Source organism: Hyla sarda (assembly GCF_029499605.1).
Source record: "Hyla sarda isolate aHylSar1 chromosome 1 unlocalized genomic scaffold, aHylSar1.hap1 SUPER_1_unloc_6, whole genome shotgun sequence".
Taxonomy (NCBI): Eukaryota; Metazoa; Chordata; class Amphibia; order Anura; family Hylidae; genus Hyla; species Hyla sarda.
The window spans coordinates 346,672-367,932 of NW_026607592.1; the positions used below are offsets into that span (position 1 = coordinate 346,672).

General features: G+C 43.5%; 1 protein-coding gene and 1 pseudogene across 1 annotated transcript in view; one reads left to right on the top strand and one right to left on the bottom strand.

Moving 5' to 3' along the window:
* LOC130298229 (zinc finger protein 850-like) overlaps positions 1-21,261 on the bottom strand; it is a 185,923-nt pseudogene that overhangs the window by 115,294 nt on the left and 49,368 nt on the right.
* Positions 1-21,261, top strand: part of LOC130298244 (zinc finger protein 585A-like) — a 74,003-nt gene that overhangs the window by 35,884 nt on the left and 16,858 nt on the right. Inside the window, exon 5 of the mRNA XM_056551169.1 lies at positions 13,347-13,507. Within this exon, the coding sequence (XP_056407144.1) occupies positions 13,347-13,507 (161 nt within the window). The remainder of the gene's footprint in view (positions 1-13,346; positions 13,508-21,261) is intronic.

Sequence of the window (21,261 nt, forward strand, 5' to 3'; positions counted from 1 at the left end):
GAGCACGGAGATCTCTTGTCCTAATTCTCAATTCCCCGGATACCCCATGAAAAGGTAACACGGATGTCTTGTTACAAAAACTCAGAAAACGGATACAAGAAAACACACAGTGTGAACAGCTACTTAGCAGAAAGGACATACTAATCCTAAAAAACGACTAATCAAACACAGATTAAAATCTACTATGAGCATGCTACATAACCATGGCTAAAACCCAGAACATCTCAAAGATAAATACAGAGTGCATGCTTTGGCAAAAAATAGTAGATTTAAAGACTCAAACAAAGGGTGTTTCACCAACAGCTTCACAGCAGCATGTCAATCACCAGCCCAGAAGCTAGACAGAGCTGGAGATTTCTAGACACACCGGAGTTCTCATTCATTCAGAGCATTAACCATTCCCTAGCCAGGGAAAATAGAAAACTGCTCTGAACATGCTAGTGTGTGAATACACACCTAAACAGAAAAATACAAAAGCAAATAAACGGACATTACAACAATGTCCTGTAATCGAGACTGTATCCCCGCACATCCATCACTTTTCGGTCATGTGTTAGTGTTTCCACAAAATTTTGTGGCCCAATAAGTTTTTACTACATCCCCCGTTGTTTTCAATTCCACGTTTGTTGACGAGCATTTTACATGGGGCATGTATCTTTAACCTGTACACCCTGCGCCCGCTCCCCTGCTATGACCTGGGCTCACGTGCTGACACGGAGTAAGAGCCGGGTGGTCCTGGCGGCTATCAGACGTGTTTAATGCCGGACATCATCATTCGTGGTAATGCCCAGCATTAACCCCTTAGACGCAGCAATGAAAGTTTATCGCCGCGTCTAAAGTGAAAGTAAAACGTTCCCGGCAGCTCAGACGGGCTGTTCGGGATCGGTGAAATCGCGGCATCCCGAACAGCTGAGAGGACGGGGGAGGGTGCTTACCTGCATCTCTGTCTGATCGGGGATCTGCTGCTCCAAAAAAAAAATATGTAAACAAAAATCAACATAAACATATGTGGTATCACCGCGTGTGTAAATGTCAGAACTATAAAAATACAGTGACCCCCCCGGCCTACGATGGCCCCGACATATGATGAAATCGACATACGATGCTTTTTTATGTCGGGGCCATCGCATTAAGTGCTATCCGGCAGCGCCAAATGCTTAAGCTGCTGCCGGATAGCAGCTTAATGTTCCCTGTGTGGTGCGGTAAGTATTACTTACCCCTCCACGATGCTCCGGGGTGCCCTCCGGGTCCAGCGCTGGTCTTCCGGTGTCTTCTCGGCCCTCTCCGATGACGGCAATACGCTGCTGCACACGTCATCCAATAGAAATGGCGTATGCAGCGGCGTAATGACGTCGCTACCAGGCCCAGTATTGCCTTGCGGAAGACAGAAGAGGACCGGAGAAGACAGAAGAGGACCGGAGAAGACAGAAGAGGACCGGAGAAGACAGCGGAGGACCGGAGAAGACAGCGGAGGACCGGATAAGACAGCGGAGGACCGGATAAGACAGCGGAGAGCCCAGCGGAGGCCAGGGTCACCATCGGGAGTGGTGAGGACACCATCTCGAGCGGCGGGGACAGGTGAGTACAGCTTCCTATACTTTACATTGCACGAATCCCTCAACATACGATGGATTCGACAAACGATGGCTCGTTTGGAACGAATTACCATCGTATGTTGACGGACCACTGTATATTGTTAATTATACTGCATGGTCAATGGCGTGGACGTAAAAAAAAATTCCAAAGTCCAAAATTGCGTATTTTTGGTCATTTTGTATACCCTAAAAAAATTTATAACAAGTAATCAAAAAGTCCCATCAAAACAAAAATGGTACCGATAAAAACTCCAGATGACGGTGCAAAAAATGAGCTCTCATACCGCCCTGTATACAGAAAAATAAAGTGATAGGGGTCAGAAGATGACAATTTTAAACATAAATTTTGGTGCATGTAGTTATGATTTTTTTAAAGAAGTAATAGAAAATAAAACTTACATAAATTAGGTATCCTTGTAACCGTAGGGACCTACAGAATAAATACAGTATAAGGTGTGATTTTTACCGAAAAGTGCACTGCGTTGAAAGGGAAACCGCAAAAAAATTACAAAATGGCATTTTTTTTTCAATTTTGTCCTACAAATAATTTTCTTTTTTGGTCTTGCCGTAGATTTTGTGGTGAAATAATTGATGTCATTACAAAGTAAAATTGGTGGCTTATAAAACAAGCCTCATATGGGTCTGTAGGTGGAAAACTGAAAGCGTTATGATATTTAGAAGGTGAGGAGGAAAAAAACAAAAGTGGAAAACTGAGTCCTGAAAGAGTTAAGGACCACAGATGTTTTCATTTTTTCCTCCTCACCTGTTTTTATTTATATAGGTTTTATTTTATTTTACTACTTTATAATTATATCCACATGCACAAAAATTGGTATGTTTAAAATTGTCCTCTTCCGACCCCTATAACTTTTTTTATTTTTCCGCATACGGGGCGGTATGAGGGCTTTTTTTTTGCACGGTGATCTGTAGTTTTTATCGGTTCCTTTTTTGTTTTGATGGGACTTTGTGATCTCTTCATAAAACATTTTTTAGGGTATAGAAAATGACCCAAAATAGGCAATTTTGGACTTTGGAATTTTTTTATGTATGCGCCATTGACCATGCGGTTTAATTAATGTTACATGTTTATAGTTTGGACATTTATACACGCAGCAATACCACATATGTTTATGTTTATTTTTGGTTACATACTTGTTTTTAAATCGGAAAAGAGGGGTGATTCAAACTTTTATTAGGGAAGGGGTTAAATCACATTGTTTTTTTTTGTTTTTTGTTTTTTTTACACAACTTTATTGTCCCCATAGGAGACTATTACATGTAATCTTCTGATTGCAGAAATGTTATCGGTGCTCAATTGCTCCAGCCAATGATTGGACGGCAGGTAAGGGCCCTCCCGCCGTCCTCTAAGCAGGTTTCACCGCGGTGGTCCTGATCGTCTCCGCTGAGCTGCCGGGATAGATTTTTTTTCTATTTTAGACGCCACGAGCAACTTTGATTGCGGCATCTAAAGGGGTAATGCTGGGCATCACCAGGATCAGTGATGTCCGGTATTAGGCAGCAAAAGAATACAAAGGGTGTATACTAGGGATCGACCGATATCGTTTTTTTTAGGGCCGATACCGATAATCGGTGGAGGTTAGGGCCGATAACTTATACCGATATTCCGGTATAAGTTATCGGCTATTTATCCCCCCGCGACACCGCCGCAGATCATTGATTTAAAGTGGGCGCTTTAAATCAATGCACTACAGTGGCTTTTGCGGTGCCATAGACCTCCGCCGCCACCCGCTTCTCTCCCCCTACCTGTCAGGGTGGTCCGGGCCATCCATCCTTCCTGTAGTGTCCGGCAGTATTCCGGGTGGAGGGTGAACCGGTCCGGACTGTACTTCTTCTCCAGGGGTCCTCTTCTCCACTCCGGGCAGGCTCCGGCCTAGTAACGCAGCATAGACGCCGCTGGCGTCTATGCAGCGTACTAGGCTGGAGCCTGCCCGGAGTGGAGAAGAGGACCCCTGGAGAAGAAGTACAGTCCGGACCGGTTAACCCTCCACCCGGAATGCCGCCGGACACTACAGGAAGGATGGATGGCCCGGACCACCCCCATTACGGGTAAGTTTATTTTTTTTTTAGTGACTCGGAGGTAGGGGGAGGGGCCCGACCGGTATAGCGGTATGGGCAAAAATCCATACCATGGGAGAAAAAAAAACGGTATCCGGTTCATACCGGTATACCGCCCAGCACTACGGTGGGGGGTGAGACACGGTGCGGTGGGTCGGGGGGGCAGTCGCGGTGCGGGGGGCGGGCATTATCGGCTTATTGGCAAGGTAATTGCCGATACCAATAATGCCCAAAATCGTGATTATTGGCCGATAATATCAGCCATACCGATAATCGTTCGATCCCTAGTGTATACCAGTCCTATAGGGATAGCAGAAAAGAAGACAAGAGGAAAATGGGAAAGGAAAAAAGGCAAGAAAGGGGAAATAAAGTAGTGGAAAGAGGAGGACAAAGAAATGATGTGTAAGGGATAAGGTGAAGAAAATATAATTGTTAATGGAAAATTAATAGAAAATAAATAACAAGGATATGTAAATATAGATAATAATGGAAAATGTTGGATGTGTCAGTCTATGCGCACAACAACCCACCCACCCACACATGGACCTAGCGGATATACGCGTGGACCAGCAGGTATGCGCACAGAGCGAGCACCCACAAATGAAAGAAGAATTAAAAAAAATAAGATAACAACAAACAACCTGAGAATGAACAGTTAAAATAAAAGTTACATTCATTAGACAATAGTAAAATATACCTGGGCAGGGCCCTTGCTCCAGGTATACCAAGAAATAGAAATAATTAGAAATAATAAAAAATTAGCTGATAAAATTAAGAGATAATTAATCCATCATGATAATAAAAATGAAGCTGTCATAAAAATCGATAAGCGCTAAGATCTGTTTCAGAGTTCAATTGAGTTCAATTGTAGCAATAGTGGCAAGAGATGTAGTTGCCGGCTCCAATTTCAACAAAGTTCAACGCAGTTCAATTAAGAGAAGTGGCGGCCAACTTTTCAAGAATTTATCAAAGAGAGGCGCCGCTGATTGAAATTTCCTACAGTGCATAAATGGGATAAATAGTATAGAAACATTTCCAGATGTTACCGTGGTGAAAGCAGTAAGTCTCCCTCAGAGTGGCGTGCTCCGTGGATGTAGGGATCTGTGCTGGTACAGTCCTGCGCCCGACCTTCTCACGGTAGCAGATGTTGCTGATGGTGACAGGTAGTCACAGTGGCTCGGTTCAGCGTCCGGCCTTTAAGGTGTTGATAGTGACAGCGGCAGCCACAGCAGTAAGATCTGGTGACCCGGCAAATAGTCCAGCTGGTATGTGTGTTAGAATGGTTTGAGAGCTGCGCTCCGTGCAGCAGAGGGAGATAAGCGGTCAGTGTCCCTCGTGTGAATTGCGCGCAAGCCGCACAGTGGGCATTCAAGTGCGATGCTCCAGCACTGCCAAGAGTAGATGTAGAGCAAATGAAGATGGATTATCTCAAATAATAATTAGAAATAGAGGCTATACGCATTCCTCAGTAGCCAAAAAATATCCGGTATTAGCCACAGGTCCTGGCGGCTGACAATTTGTGACCCTGCTTCATAGAAGGGCAGCAGAACGTGGGCCCTCGATCCTTAACCCCTTCCCGCTATAGGACGTATGCATACTTCCCAGCTCCCAACACCTTCGCACGCTGGGACATATTCATACGTCCTAGCGATCTCAGGTACTGCCGCGGGCAGCGCAGGAGATTGGCGGCAGGACCCGGCTGTCAATCACAGCCTGAGTCCCACCACAGCTGCCGGGGCCGCTATTGCGCCGGTCCCGGCAGCACTAACCCCATTGAGGCCTTGATCAATCCTGATCACGGCATCTATGGTGTTGACAGGGGGAACGCGCTACAATCGCGGGTCACCGTTGGTTGCTATGGCAGCAGGAGGTCAGATCATGACCTCCTGTCTGCCTGCTACGGAAGCCTGTGAGATCCAGCCATAGACTGTACTGTGTGCATCTGATCGGGTCATACTGTGCTGCAGTACAAATGTATTCATAGTATAACCTGTAAAAAATGAAATAAAATTCTTCAATAAAAGTAAAGTGTAAAAATAAAATAAAAAAATGCCCCATTCCCAATAAAATCCCTGTATTATCACCAAAAAAGATCAAAAACACAAACCATATACATAATAGATATTGCCATGTCCGTTATGACGTGTACTATAAAACTATAATGTAAATTATCCCGCACGGTGAACGCCGTAAAAAAACCCGCAAAATTTGCCAATTTTGGTACAAATAGCAGAATAAAAAAGATGAAAAGGTAGCACGTATAGCAAAAATGATACCAATAAAAAGTACAGCTCATCCCACAAAAAAATAAGCCCTTACGCAATGGCATCGGACGAAAAATAAAAAAGTTACGGCTGTTGGAAAATGAACGGCAGAAAAAGGATTTTGCTCAGAAAAAGAACATAGCCATATAAAATGGGAATCGCCATAATCGTACCGACCCACAGAATAAATAACATCACTTTTACCGCACAGTGTACACCATAAAAATACACCAGAAATCTTCCAGTTTTTCACAATATTTGAGTTTTTCACAAAAAATGCTGCATGTGTCAACAAAAATGCACCATTTATATAAAGTACAATATGTCACGAAAAAACAATCTCAGTATCGCTCCGCTCAGAAAAAGTGTTCTAAAGTTATTACCATTTAAAGAGATACATGTCAAATAAAAAAATATAGAACCGGTCCTTAAAGGGGACCTCTCATCAAATAAACTTTTGATATATTTTAGATTAATGAATGTTGAATAACTTTCCAATAGCATGTTAATGAAAAATATGCTTCTTTCTATTGTATTTTTCCCGATCAGTCCTGTCAGCAAGCATTTCTTACTCATGCTGGAGTCCTAAACACTCAGAGCTGCCAGCCTGCTTTGTTCACAGCCAAACAGGCTGTGAACAAAGCAGGCTGGCAGCTCTGAGTGTTCTCCTTTGTGAACAAAGCAGACTGGCAGCTCGTAGTGTTTAGGACTCCAGCATGAGTCTGAAATGTTTGCTGCCAGGACTGGTAGGGAGACCCCTAGTGGTCATTTTTCAAAGTGGAAAATTAAATAGAAAGAAGCATATTTTTTAATAACATCCAATTGTAAAGTTATTCTGCATATATTAATCTATAATATATCAAAAGTTTTTTTGATGAGAGGTACCCTTTAAGGTAAAAAATTGGTCTGTCCTTAAGGGGTTAAAGGAAATCTGTCATCAGAATCACCCGCACTAAACCTGTTACACGGGCTTGTAGTGCGGGGGATCCTGATTAAAACGCTTCTTACCTGGTTAAAAATGGTTCAGCGCTTCTTAAAGGGGTAGTCCAGTGGTGAAAAACTTATCCCCTATCCTAAGGATAGGGGATAAGTTTGAGATCGCGGGGGGTCCGACCGCTGGGGCCCCCTGCGATCTCTCTGTACGGGGCCCCGGCTCTCCGCTGATATAGCGGGTGTAGACCCCCGCACGAGGCGGCGGCCGACACGCCCCCTCAATACATCTCAATGGCAGAGCCGGAGATTGCCGAAGGCAGCGCTTCGGCTCTGCCATAGAGTTGTATTGAGGGGGCGTGTCGGCCGCCGCCTCGTGCCGAGGTCGACACGCCCCCTTCCCGCGGGCTGTCGGGGCTCCGTACAGGAGATCGCAGGGGGCCCCAGCGGTCGGACCCCCCGCGATCTGCAACTTATCCCCTATCCTTAGAATAGGGGATAAGTTGTTCACCACTGAGTCACCACTGGACTACTCCTTTAAGATATCTATATTTTTAGTTTTCTGTTATTTCCCTGGCTTGGGACTCAGTGGGAGGAGTTATCATCTGGGACTCGGCCACACGTCATTCTAGCTGGGCGGAGCTGCCGCCCGGCTCATGAATATTCATGAACTTATCCACACAAATATATCTATATATATATAACCTGCTTGTTCCTTCAGTTTGTGAATAAATACACAAGTCCCTCCCTTCCTCCCACCCCCGGCTTTTCACTCATGCAGCCCGTCTTCTTACTTGTATAGGGCCGCAGCTTGAGTGAAGCCGGGGGGAGAATGCCGCTTCCGGGTGTACGGAACGCGGCGCAAGGAGTTAGACCAGGAGGATAAGGTCATGAATATTCATGAGCCGGGCGGCAGCTCCGCCCACTTAGAATGACGTGTGGCCGAGTCCCAGATGATAACTCCTCCCACTGAGTCCCGAGCCAGGGAATAACAGAAAACTAAAAATATAGATATCTGAAGAAGCGCTGAACCATTTTTAACCAGGTAAGAAGCGTTTTAATCAGGATCACCCGCACTACAAGCCCGTGTAACAGGTTTAGTGCGGGTGATTCTGATGACAGATTTCCTTTAACCCCTTAAGGACTCTGGGTTTTTCCGTTTTTGCACTTTTGTTTTTTCCTCCTTACCTTTTAAAATTCATAACCCTTTAAATTTTCCACCTAAAAATCCATATTATGGCTTATTTTTTGCATCACCAATTCTACTTTGCAGTGACATTAGTCATTTTACCCAAAAATCTACGGCGAAACGGAAAAAAAAATCATTGTGCGACAAAATCGAAAAAAAAACACCATTTTGTAACAATTGGGGGCTTCCGTTTCTACGCAGTGCATATTTCGGTAAAAATGACACCTTATCATTATTCTGTAGGTCCATACGGGTAAAATGATCCCCTACTTATATAGGTTTGATTTTGTCGCACTTCTGGGAAAAATCATAACTACATGCAGGAAAATGTATACGTTTAAAAATGTCATCTTCTGACCCCTATAACTTTTTATTTTTCCACGTACAGGGCGGTATGAGGGCTCATTTTTTGCGCCGTGATCTGAAGTTTTTACCGGTATGATTTTTGTTTTGATCGGACTTTTTAATCACTTTTTATTCATTTTTTAATGGTATAAAAAGTGACCAAAATACGCTTTTTTGGACTTTGGAATTTTTTTGCGCGTACGCCATTGACCGTACGGTTTAATTAATGATATATTTTTAAAGTTCGGACATTTACGCACGCGGCGATACCATATATGTTTATTTATTATTTTTTTACACTGTTATTTTTTTTATGGGAAAAGGAGGGTGATTCAAACTTTTATTAGGGAAGGGGTTAAATGACCTTTATTAACACTTTTTTTAAACATTTTTTTGCAGTGTTATAGGTCCCATAGGGACTTATAACACTGCACACACTGATCTCTTATACTGATCATTGTTATCCCATAGGGACCTATAACACTGCACACACTGATCTCTTATACTGATCATTGTTATCCCATAGGGACCTATAACACTGCACACACTGATCTCTTATACTGATCATTGTTATCCCATAGGGACCTATAACACTGCACACACTGATCTCTTATACTGATCATTGTTATCCCATAGGGACCTATAACACTGCACACACTGATCTCTTATACTGATCATTGTTATCCCATAGGGACCTATAACACTGCACACACTGATCTCTTATACTGATCATTGTTATCCCATAGGGACCTATAACACTGCACACACTGATCTCTTATACTGATCATTGTTATCCCATAGGGACCTATAACACTGCACACACTGATCTCTTATACTGATCATTGTTATCCCATAGGGACCTATAACACTGCACACACTGATCTCCTATGCTGATCACTGGCGTGTATTAACACGCCTGTGATCAGTGTTATCGGCGCTTGACTGCTCCTGCCTGGATCTCAGGCACGGAGCAGTCATTCGCCGATCGGACACCGAGGAGGCAGGTAAGGACCCTCCCGGTGTCCTGCAAGCTGTTCGGGATGCTGCGATTTCACCGCGGCAGTCCCGAACAGCCCGACTGAGCAGCCGGGTCACTTTCACTTTAGAAGCGGCGGTCAGCTTTGACCGCCGCTTCTAAAGGGTTAATACCGCACATCGCCGCGATCGGCGATGTGTGGTATTAGCCGCGGGTCCCAGCTGTTGATGAGCGCCGGGACCGACGCGATATGATGCGGGATCGCGGCGCGATCCCGCTTCATATCGCGGGAGCCGGCGCAGGACGTAAATATACGTCCTGCGTCGTTAAAGGGGTACTCCAATAGAAAACTTTTTTTTTGTTTTTTAAATCAACTGGTGTCAGAAAGTTAAACAGATTTGTAAATGACTTCTATTTAAAAATCTTAATCCTTCCAGTACTTATCAACTGCTGTATACTACAGAGGAAGTTGTTGTTCTTTCCAGTCTGACCACAGTGCTCTCTGCTGCCACCTCTGTCCATGACAGGAACTTTCCAGAGCAGGAGCAAACCCCCATAGCAAACCTATTCTTTCTGGACAGTTCCTGATATGGGCAGAGGTGTCAGCAGAGAGCAATGTAATTAGACAGAAAAGAACAACTCAACTTCCTCTGTAGTGTACAGCAGCGGATAAGTACTGGAAGGAATAAGATTTTTTAATGGAAGCAATTTTGAAATTTGTTTAACTTTCTTGAGCCAGTTGATAGGAAAAAAAAATAACATCTTAACAGTATATATATATCTGCAGGGATGTGGAATTTCTATCGCCCGACGCCCCGGACTAGCAGTTTTGGGCGCCGGGCAGGTGAATTTGTCCGGCCCTTAGCCCGGCTTCGGGCAAGCAAGGCCGGACCTGACAAGTGCGGCGGATCTGCAGTCTGTATGGAGCGGGATCCCGACTCCTGCCCGCTCCATACGCTGCAGCCTGTGTCCTCCGAAGCAGAGCAGGGGAGATGAGAAGCTGTGTATTGGTCTTCTCTCCCCTGCTCAGCAGACGTGCGGGGGGAGATGAGGGGGCGTGGCTTCTTTCTCCCCGTGCAGACCTCCGTCCTCTGCCTTCGCTCCCCGCACGTCTGCACGGGGAGACTGTATGCGGCGCTCACAGGGGAGTATGGAGCGGGCTCGGGATTCCTGCCCGCTCCATACTCTGCCGCCCCCGGCTGTTCTCAGTAGCCGGGGGCCGCCGCTAATAGCCAGCATGCGGCGATCGCCGCGGCTGGCTATTAACCCTTTAGATCGCCGCTGTCAAAGCTGACAGCGGCGTCTAAAGGGAGATGTGAACGCTCCCTGGTGGGCTGGTGGGGTGGATCGCCCCCCTGCAGCGTGATCGCAGGGGGGCGATCCACTATGGAGGACTTACCTCTGCTTCCTCCTGTCCCAGCTCTGTCATTGATAGATCCTGGCTGGACCAGACTCTATCAATGGATCACAGAGCACACAGATTAATAGAGTTCAATAGAATCTATTCATCTGTCTGAGGAATCTAATGATTCCACATAAGTCTAATAAAGTGTAAAAAAAAAAAAAAAAAAATTTTAATAAAAGTTTGAAAGACACACATTAACCCAGTGGTCTTCAAACTGTGCCCCTCCAGATGTTACAAAACTACAATTCCCAGCATGCCAGGACAGCCGTTGGCTGTCCGGGCATGCTGGGAGTTGTAGTTTTGCAACATCTGGAGGGCCACAGTTTGAAGACCGCTGCATTAACCCCTTCCATGTTAAAAGTTCAAATCACCCCCTTTTCCTATATAAAAACACGTAAACATAATAAAAATAAACATATTTGGTATCGCTTCGTGCGTAATTGTACAACCTATTAAAATATAACATTATGTATCCCGTACGGTAAATGTAAAAAAAATACCAAACCACAGATTTGAAATTTTTATAATATCCCAGAAAAAAAAAAGTTAAAAAGCGATTAAAAAGTCAGATCGATACCAAAATGGTACCGATACAAAAAACAGATTATGGCGCAAAAAATGAGCCCTCATACAGCCTGGTATGCGGAAAAAAAATAAAGCTACAGGGGTTAAAAAATGGCAATTAAAAAAAATTAGAAAAAGTCCAGAATTAGTAAAACATGACGTAAACGATACAAATCTGGTATCGCTGTAATCAGGCGCCTAAAGTATAAAACTAACATGTTACCTCAACCACAAGGTAAATGGCGTAGAAAAGAAAACCACCGAATCTGCAAAATTATCTTTTACTATTTCAATTTCACTTCCCTTAATATATATTTATATATTTTTTTGGTTCAGAGAACATGTTATTGAACAATTAAAAGGTATCATTATAGTAGGTAGTTATCATTATAGTAGGTAGTTATGGCTATTATAGGGCGAGGAGGAAAAAATCAGAGCGTAAAAGCGAAAATTGGCCGGACAAGTGGATCGTCAGGAGGGACAAGTAGATTTTGCTCCATTTTAGTCCCGTGGACAAGTAGTTTTTTATAAAATTTCCACACCCCTGTATCTGGGAAAAGATGAGGCATTCATCAATGTAGGTGTAAGTGAAGCATTTGTGCCAAAATAGCGCCAAATATAGACAGGAAAAAACAGGTAAACACAATGATAAACGCGTCCAAAATCCTTCCCCAAAAGAGAAGCGTCCAAAACAGGGACAGTAACAAAAGGCCGACTACATAGGACGAAATAAACTGTAGGGGTGTGGTTTACTGGAGCCTTATATCCCCTATGGGAGCCTCCTATAAAGGGGTACTCCACCCACAGACCTCTTATCCCCTATCCTGTGGATCGGGGGATTCGGCATTCCTAACAGTACGTTTATACCGCTGGGTTATGGCGGCTGGAGACATCACAGTACGGCCCCTCCCATAGACATGAATGGAGGGGGCGTGGTGTGACGAAGGGGCGTGGCGTCTCTGGCCGCCCAGACCCAGTGTTCTGAACATAATGACCCTCATTTACTATTCTAAACCCGACTTCTTTTGTCGTTTTTTTTTTTGTCGCATCTTTGTCTGCGCCATGTCACAGACATCGTGCGCCAGTCTCCGACACGATGCAACATTTTTTCCCGACTGACCCGATGTGGATTCTCCCAAACCCGGAAAAGGGGCGTAACCCGACATTTCTGAGCTTTCCCACGTATTTATAAAGGTTTCCAACCCGAATTTGTTGAATTCAGAGGAGGAGTTGGAAACCAAAGGAATTGGAAACCAAAACCAACAAAACCCACGTGCGACAAACAGGATGCGACATAATAATAAATACCAGGGTAAGAAAGCAACATAGACTTACAACCCGATTCTCTAAGTAAATGAGGGCCAGTGTGTAGAATCCCGGGTGCTGCAGGGGATCCAGCAATGGGACCCCCATGATCAGACATCTTACCCCCGATCCTTTGGATAGAGGATAAGATGTCTGTGGGTGGAGTAACACTTTAATTATTCTAAGGTCCTGCTAGTACACAGGGGCGGAGTTACCCCATCATTGTACTAGGTAATAGGGAACCTATATTATGTGCGCATTAACTATTTATTATTGGGAGGACGGGGAGAAGGTTCCATGATGTCACATGCTGCACTTATAATGTTCTACTAAAAAGACTATAAATATGGGCGCAGTTATTAATAAAATCTGTGTTATTCTCTGCAGATTCTTGTACCAGGAGATCAGAGGAGAATCTTATATCTTCAGATTATAAAGCAGATGATGATATCACACAAGATACATATGAAGAACATTCCATTATCCCAGATACACCCTCAGCCCTTCACAGCCAAGATCCGTCATCTCATCCTTATATACAGGTCCTGTCTTCTCAGTCATCACAGGATGTTCAGCAAAATAAAAGTCACAGAAGGAATGATGGACATCAAAGAGATTGTGCAAGGGGGAAGCAATATTCATGTTCAGTATGTGGGAAATGTTTTATCTATAAATCATATCTTGTTAAACATCAAAGAACTCACACAGGAGAGAAGCCATTTTCATGTTCAGAATGTGGAAAATGTTATACTCATCAGCCAAGTCTTATTAGGCATCAAAAAATTCACACAGGAGATAAACCATTTGAATGTTCAGAATGTGGAAAATGTTTTACTCAGCAATCAAATCTTTTCAGACATCACAGAACTCACACAGGGGACAAGCCATTTTCATGCCCAGAATGAGGGAATTTTTTTTTTAGTAACTCGCAGGTTGTTGAACACCAGAGAACTCACACAGAAGAGAAGCCTTTTCCGTGTTCAGTATGTGGAAAATGTTTTATGTGGAAATCGGATCTTGTAGAACATCAAAGAACTCACACAGGAAAGAAGCCATTTCCATGTTCAGAATGTGGGAAATGTTTTACTTGGACAGCAGAGCTCACACTGGAAAGTAACCTTCCATCTTGTGAAATAGTACAAATACTTCAACCATTGCAGACCGAGTCATAAGAGAGAGCAATAAACTAACATTGAAAAAGTATAATTATAAAAAAATACTCGCCCAGGTACTAGAATATTCTACCTTAATGTATATAAACTGGTCCCAAACCTTGTTACAAATATTAAATAAAAATTTGCTTTTGAATATTAGTTTCTTCTCCATCCAATGGTTATAATCCATGGGGAGCTGCTGCTGATTCCTGATCTCAATAAGGTGGTCATGGCAGTGTGTAAGGCAATGTTTCCCAACAAGGGTGCCTCATAGCGGTGGATGTTTACAGTGGGGAATCCACCATGGAGGGGGTGGGGCGTGACGGCACGATAGGGCGTGGAGTTACATCACATCTAATGCCCCGGGAACCCAGACATATTGTTTAGAATTCCCGGTGCTGCATGGAGATCGGGGGGGTCACAGCGGTGGGACCCCCGTGATCAGACATCTTTAAAGGGGTACTCTGCTGCTAGACATCTTATCCCCTATCCAAAGGGGAGATGTCTGATCGGGATGACACGCCACGCTCCTCCATTCATGTCTATGAGAGGGACCGTTCCTGCCGACACGCCCCCTCCCATAGACATGAATGGAAGGGGCGTAGCGTGACATCAAAAGGGGGCGTGGCTGTGACATCATGATCATGGCCTCCGAACGTTCTGAAGAAAATGTTCAGAACGCTGGAGTGCCCCTTTAAGAACAGTGACCAACTGCAGCTGCTGTGGGACGGGTCCTGCAACACACCCGTGGACTGCCGCCAACACACTAATGGGTCACGGTACCCAGTTTGGAAGGCCCTGCCCTAGGTTTTGGTGTGGAAATTATGTGGCTCGGGGGGGGGAGGCTAGGGGGGTTGGTCAATGATTTGGCACAGGGCCTGATAAAGGGGGGAAAATTATGTCACTGGAGGGTTAACAGGGAAGGAACAACGTGTCATTGGAGGGATCAAGAGGGAGAATGAAATGGCACAAGGGGTATGAAATGGTTGAGGGGGTGATGAAGGGGGGAATGAAAGTGCACAAGGTGGTGAGAAACCCATTTATAGCGCTGATACTGATATCATGTCGTAGGACGCGCAGTTTAAATTGGACATGGGCCTGTCACTTATGTGGAGCCTAAAACTATATGTATGTGGGCACAGAGTGGGCGTAGGACTAGCCCCTCCCTCCTCTAGGTATTCTCACCTCCCCTTAGACCGATCGTAGCAGGCATAGGATCGGTCACTGAGCGCCTTGGGGAGTGGGTGGACCACTATTTACAACCCCTCACAAAAGTCACGCCCACTTTCCTACAGGATACCAAACATGTCATTAATATTTTGGATCAGGAAGAGTGGAGTGAACATATGTCTTGGGCTACCTGTGATGTAGTGGGATTATATCCATCTATCCCATGGGATGCGGGTCTTACTGCCCTGGCATGTCATTTGGATCAATATAGCAGCTACTCCCCGGGTCTGAAGGAATTTATCATCATGGTCACTGAATTTTTGTTACAACACAACTATTTCATGTTCGATGGCGATTTCTTCCTTCAGACCCGGGGAGCGTCCATGGGTGCCAAATACTCACCCTCCTTTGCAAATATTTTCATGTTTTATTGGGAACAGCAATTTTTGTTTACACCCAGTAACCCTTTTTTTGAGGACATCTGCTGGATAGGGCGTTATATAGATGATTTATTGATTATTTGGGGGAACACAGAATATCGATTTTTTGAGTTTGTTTTTTTACATCAACAATAACCACCTAAATCTTAAATTTACAGCTCAGTTTAGTAGCACCTCAGTTAACTTTCTGGACATCTCCCTATCCAGCAGAGAGTCTAAGATTGTTGTCGTCCCCTACAGAAAGGAGACGGCAACAAATTCAGTCCTTATGGCATCCTCCTGCCACCCAAAACATGTGGTTCAGAATATTCCCTTTGGGGAGATGTGCAGGACCAAGAGGAACTGCTCCGACCCTGTACAATGGGAACAAGAGATAGGAGAGCTAAAAAGCAGATTTGCCAGAAGAGGCTATACAGAGGACTGTCTGAACAAGGCTCAGGAAAGAGTAGAAGGCATTAACAGAGAGCAATTAATCAAATATACTGGAAAAAGAAATAGAACAAATAATTTACAAAATACCAAAAACAAACAAAAAAGAGCAGTCTTTGTCACCACATACAGTGCGCAATTTGCCCAAATTAAAAATATAATTAAAAAGTATACACCAGTTTTAGAGGGAGACCCAATACTGAGGGAGGTGGTTAGAGAGGGTATCATGGCGGTCTCTAGAAAAGCACCTTCATTGGGCTCCTCTCTATCACCAAGTCTATTTAATTCTAAAAAAGTAGAATATAAGACAAAAGATAAAATAAAACAGGGTAATTGGCTCGATATTGTAGGAAATTGGGGTTGTGGTCACAACCGATGTATTACATGTAAATATATGCACCATTCTAAAGAAATAATGTCTTGTGTAACAAAAAAAATCATATCAACTACGTGAATACATTAACTGCAATACTATGATGTTAGTTTATGTGGCCACATGCACCAAGTGTAACATGCAATACGTAGGGTGCACTACTAATACCCTTAAAACAAGAATTAGGAGACATATCTCTGACAGTAGGAATGAAGGAGTTGGCATCTCCATGCTATCACGCCACTTTCGGGATGTGCACGCGGGGGATTTGGATTCCCTGCGGGTGTCTGGTATAGAAAGAGTTAAAATAGGCATCAGAGGAGGGGATGCGAGAAAACGCCTCTTCAATAGAGAAACATACTGGATATTTGTTTTGGATACCAGATACCCGCGGGGAATGAATAAACGCTTAGACTTAATTATGACCTGCACATAGGTACATAGTCTACCCCCTTTTTTTGCCCCCTCAGATGTCCCCAAGCGCCATAGTCCTCCACTATAGATTCTCTATATATATTTTTTGTAGATCATCAGCCTTTTTTGGTACGAGTGTCAGGAGGGTGATTCCGCCTAGTGTGTTTAGATACCTATTAGAGTGCAGTTACTGAAAGTTATGGTACGAATACGTAATGGATATATATGTAAACTAAAATAGAGTAAATTGGGCATTGAATTATCTTTTAGTTATGTATATTTATCTATTCATAGCATATATATCATCTTTTAGTATATATATACATGCACGCAGGTCTATGAGTTATACAGATAATGAGATTGCATATTTTATTCTATTATTGACCTGTACGATACCAACATGCCGTAATCTATTATACACATATAGGTCCCCGAATTATATAGCCAATGAGGTTGATTAGTCTATCCTACTATCGACCTGTATTTGCACGATATTAACATACCGTAACCTACTATGTGCATATAGTTATACGTACATACCTGTCTGTCTTTGCATATAATATCTTAGAGTACATTCACACTCATACGGTTATCACACAGTAAGCGAGTAAAAAACGCAATAGTGAAGGGATTCAGTCCATTCTGTAATACTAACAGATGATATCCATGCCGGGTTTTTTACAATTGTTACCTATGCCAGGTATTTTATCATGTGACCACTGAGTCCCTATTTTAAATATGCATGTTTGTCTGCTGAACTTAGTCTACGTTTAAGCTCAAGAGAGAGCGAAACGCGTCAGATTACTACAGCCCTGTGATGTCTGTTTCCTTGCTATGGCATGAATAAAAGCAATCTTTTAAGAGCATACCTGGTGCCGGACAATCCTTCCTTTCCTCCCTCCTCTAGCACCTCCTTTTTGTGGCTCTGCCCTCAGCCATGGCCTGTGCCCGATCTTTTAACCTTTTCAGGACGTAGGGCGTATGCATACGCCCTGCATACCAAGTCCTTAAGGATGTAGGGCGTATGCATACGCCCGTGGGAATTCCGGTTCCTGCTGCTAGCCGGTTGGGGACTGGAACGGGATGACTGCTGAAATCATCGCTGACCCCCCCCCCCCCCATGTCGGCGATCGCAGAAAATTGCATTTCAATTCAGACATGCGATTTTCTGCTATTCTGGGCTGATCGGGTCTCTGTTACCCGATCACCCGGAAAATAGGGATGATTGGAGCTGTCCGTGACAGCCCCGATTATCCCGAGGGATAGGAGTGAGGTTGCAGTGCTGCAATCTCCTATCCCCTGCCATTAGTCAGAAATTAATTCTGACCAATGGTAGCGCACGACGGGGTTGCCATGGAAACCCCCCCCCTGCTCTGCCCACCCCTGGATGCTGGGCAGTGCGGGGGGGAGAGGATGGCGGCGGGTACCTGAACAGAAGATGCCGTGGGGTCCGCCGATCATCGGTGGAGACTGCAGAGATCAGCGGCGCAGGTAGGGAAGCGACGGTGGGTGGGGGGGGGGTCGGGGGGAGGAAGGGGGCAGTAAAGCGATCTTTACTGCTTCCCTTCTAGTGGTTGCCAAACTGCAACTCACAGCATGCCCAGACAGCCAAAGGCTGTCTAGGCATGCTGGGAGTTGTAGTTTAGCAAAATCTGGAGGGTCACAGTTTGGACACCTATTATAGTGGTGCCCAAACGGTGGCCCTCCAGGTGTTGCCAAACTACAACTCTCAGCATGCCTAGACTGCCCAGGCATTCTGGGAGTTGTAGTTCTGTAACATCTGTCCCTTCAGATTTTGCAACTTTTATGAAAATTTTGAAAATTGTTGCTCTACTTTGAAGCCCTCTAATTTTTTCAAAAAGTTAAAATATGTCCATTTTATGATGCCAACATATAGTAGACATATTGTATTTGTGAATAAATATATAATTTATTTGGAATATCCATTTTCCTTACAAGCAGAGAGCGTCAAAGTTAGAAAAATGCTAAATTTTCATGAAATTTGGGGATTTTTCACCAAGAAATGATGCAAGTAACGACGAAAATTTACCACCAAAATAAAGTAGAATATGTCACGAAAAAACACTCAGAATCAGAATAATCGGTAAAAGCGTCCCAGAGTTATTAATGCTTAAAATGACAGTGGTCAGATGTGCAAAAAAAGGGCTCAGTCCTTAAGGTGAAAAAGCGCTCAGTCCTTAAGGGGTTAAAGACCCATCAAGGCCCCTGGTACTGGCGAAGGATGAATGGGTAAATTTACAGACTCATCTTGACAAAACTCTGCTGCCATCTACCGGGATGATGAATGAGACAAGGGCGAGAAGAGGACAACGATCCCAAACACATAGGATACTCTCAAATGGTTCCACAGAACATAAAGCTCTATAAGGACCGATCACATGACTTATATCCCATAGAAAATGTATGGAAAGAACTGAAGATTGTGATTCATAGAAGTGGCCCGCGGAACCTTCAGGATTTGAAAACAGTTTGTATTAAAGAATGGGACAAAATCCCCCCAGAACAATGCAGAACACTACAGTCTCCATACAGGAAGATGAAGACGTCATCACCAACAAAGGGTCTGTACAAAGGATTACAGAAATATCCGGAAATGTCTTCAATACGTTTCCCTGTATCATTTCACATATATTACACATCATTTCTGATATTATTTGTTTATTATTTATAAATCACTTAAATTATTACCAACATCTGCTGAAAGTTTCACTTCAATAGCAAATTATATATATTTAGAGGAAAATGGTGACGTGTTCAATACTTGAAATTTCACCCGCTGGACAGCTCAGCTACATGTACATTACACATATACAGCTCTACTGTGTACACATACAGCTCAGCTACATGTACATTACACATATACAGCTCTACTGTGTACACATACAGCTCAGCTACATGCACATTATATATATACAGCTCTACTGTGTACACATACAGCTCAGCTACATGTACATTACATATATACAGCTCTACTGTGTACACATACAGCTCAGCTACATTACACATATACAGCTCTACTGTGTACACATACAGCTCAGCTACATGTACATAACATATACAGCTCTACTGTGTACACATACAGCTCAGCTACATGTACATTACACATATACAGCACTACTGTGTACACATACAGCTCAACTACATGTACATAACATATACAGCTCTACTGTGTACACATACAGTACAGCTACATGCACATTACACATATACAGCTCTACTGTGTACACATACAGCTCAGCTACATGCACATTACACATATACAGCTCTACTGTGTACACATACAGCTCAGCTACATGTACATTACACATATACAGCACTACTGTGTACACATACAGGTCAGCTACATGTACATTACACATATACAGCTCTACTGTGTACACATACAGCTCAGCTACATGTACATTACACATACAGCTCTACTGTGTACACATACAGCTCAGCTACATGCACATTACACATATACAGCTCTACTGTGTACACATACAGCTCAGCTACATGCACATTACACATATACAGCTCTACTGTGTACACATACAGCTCAGCTACATGTACATTACACATATACAGCTCTACTGTGTACACATACAGCTCAGCTACATGTACATTACACATATACAGCTCTACTGTGTACACATACAGCTCAGCTACATGCACATTACACATATACAGCTCTACTGTGTACACATACAGCTCAGCTACATGTACATTACACATATACAGCTCTACTGTGTACACATACAGCTCAGCTACATGCACATTACACAAATACAGCTCTACTGTGTACACATGCAGCTCAGCTACATGCACATTACACATATACAGCTCTACTGTGTACACATACAGCTCAGCTACATGTACATAACATTACACATATACAGCACTACTGTGTACACATACAGCTCAGCTACATGTACATTACACATATACAGCTCTACTGTGTACACATACAGCTCAGCTACATGTACATTACACATATACAGCACTACTGTGTACACATACAGCTCAGCTACATGTACATTACACATATACAGCTCTACTGTGTACACATACAGCTCAGCTACATGTACATTACACATATACAGCTCTACTATGTACACATACAGCTCAGCTACATGTACATTACACATATACAGCTCTACTGTGTACACATACAGCTCAGCTACATGTACATTACACATATACAGCTCTACTGTGTACACATACAGCACAGCTACATGCACATTACACATATACAGCTCTACTGTGTACACATACAGCTCAGCTACATGTACATTACACATATACAGCTCTACTGTGTACACATACAGCTCAGCTACATGTACATTACACATATACAGCACTACTGTGTACACATACAGCTCAGCTACATGTACATTACACATATACAGCTCTACTGTGTACACATACAGCTCAGCTACATCTACATTACATATATACAGCTCTACTGTGTACACATACAGCTCAGCTACATGTACATTACACATATACAGCTCTACTGTGTACACATACAGCTCAGCTACATGTACATTACACATATACAGCTCTACTGTGTACACATACAGCTCAGCTACATGTACATTACACATATACAGCTCTACTGTGTACACATAC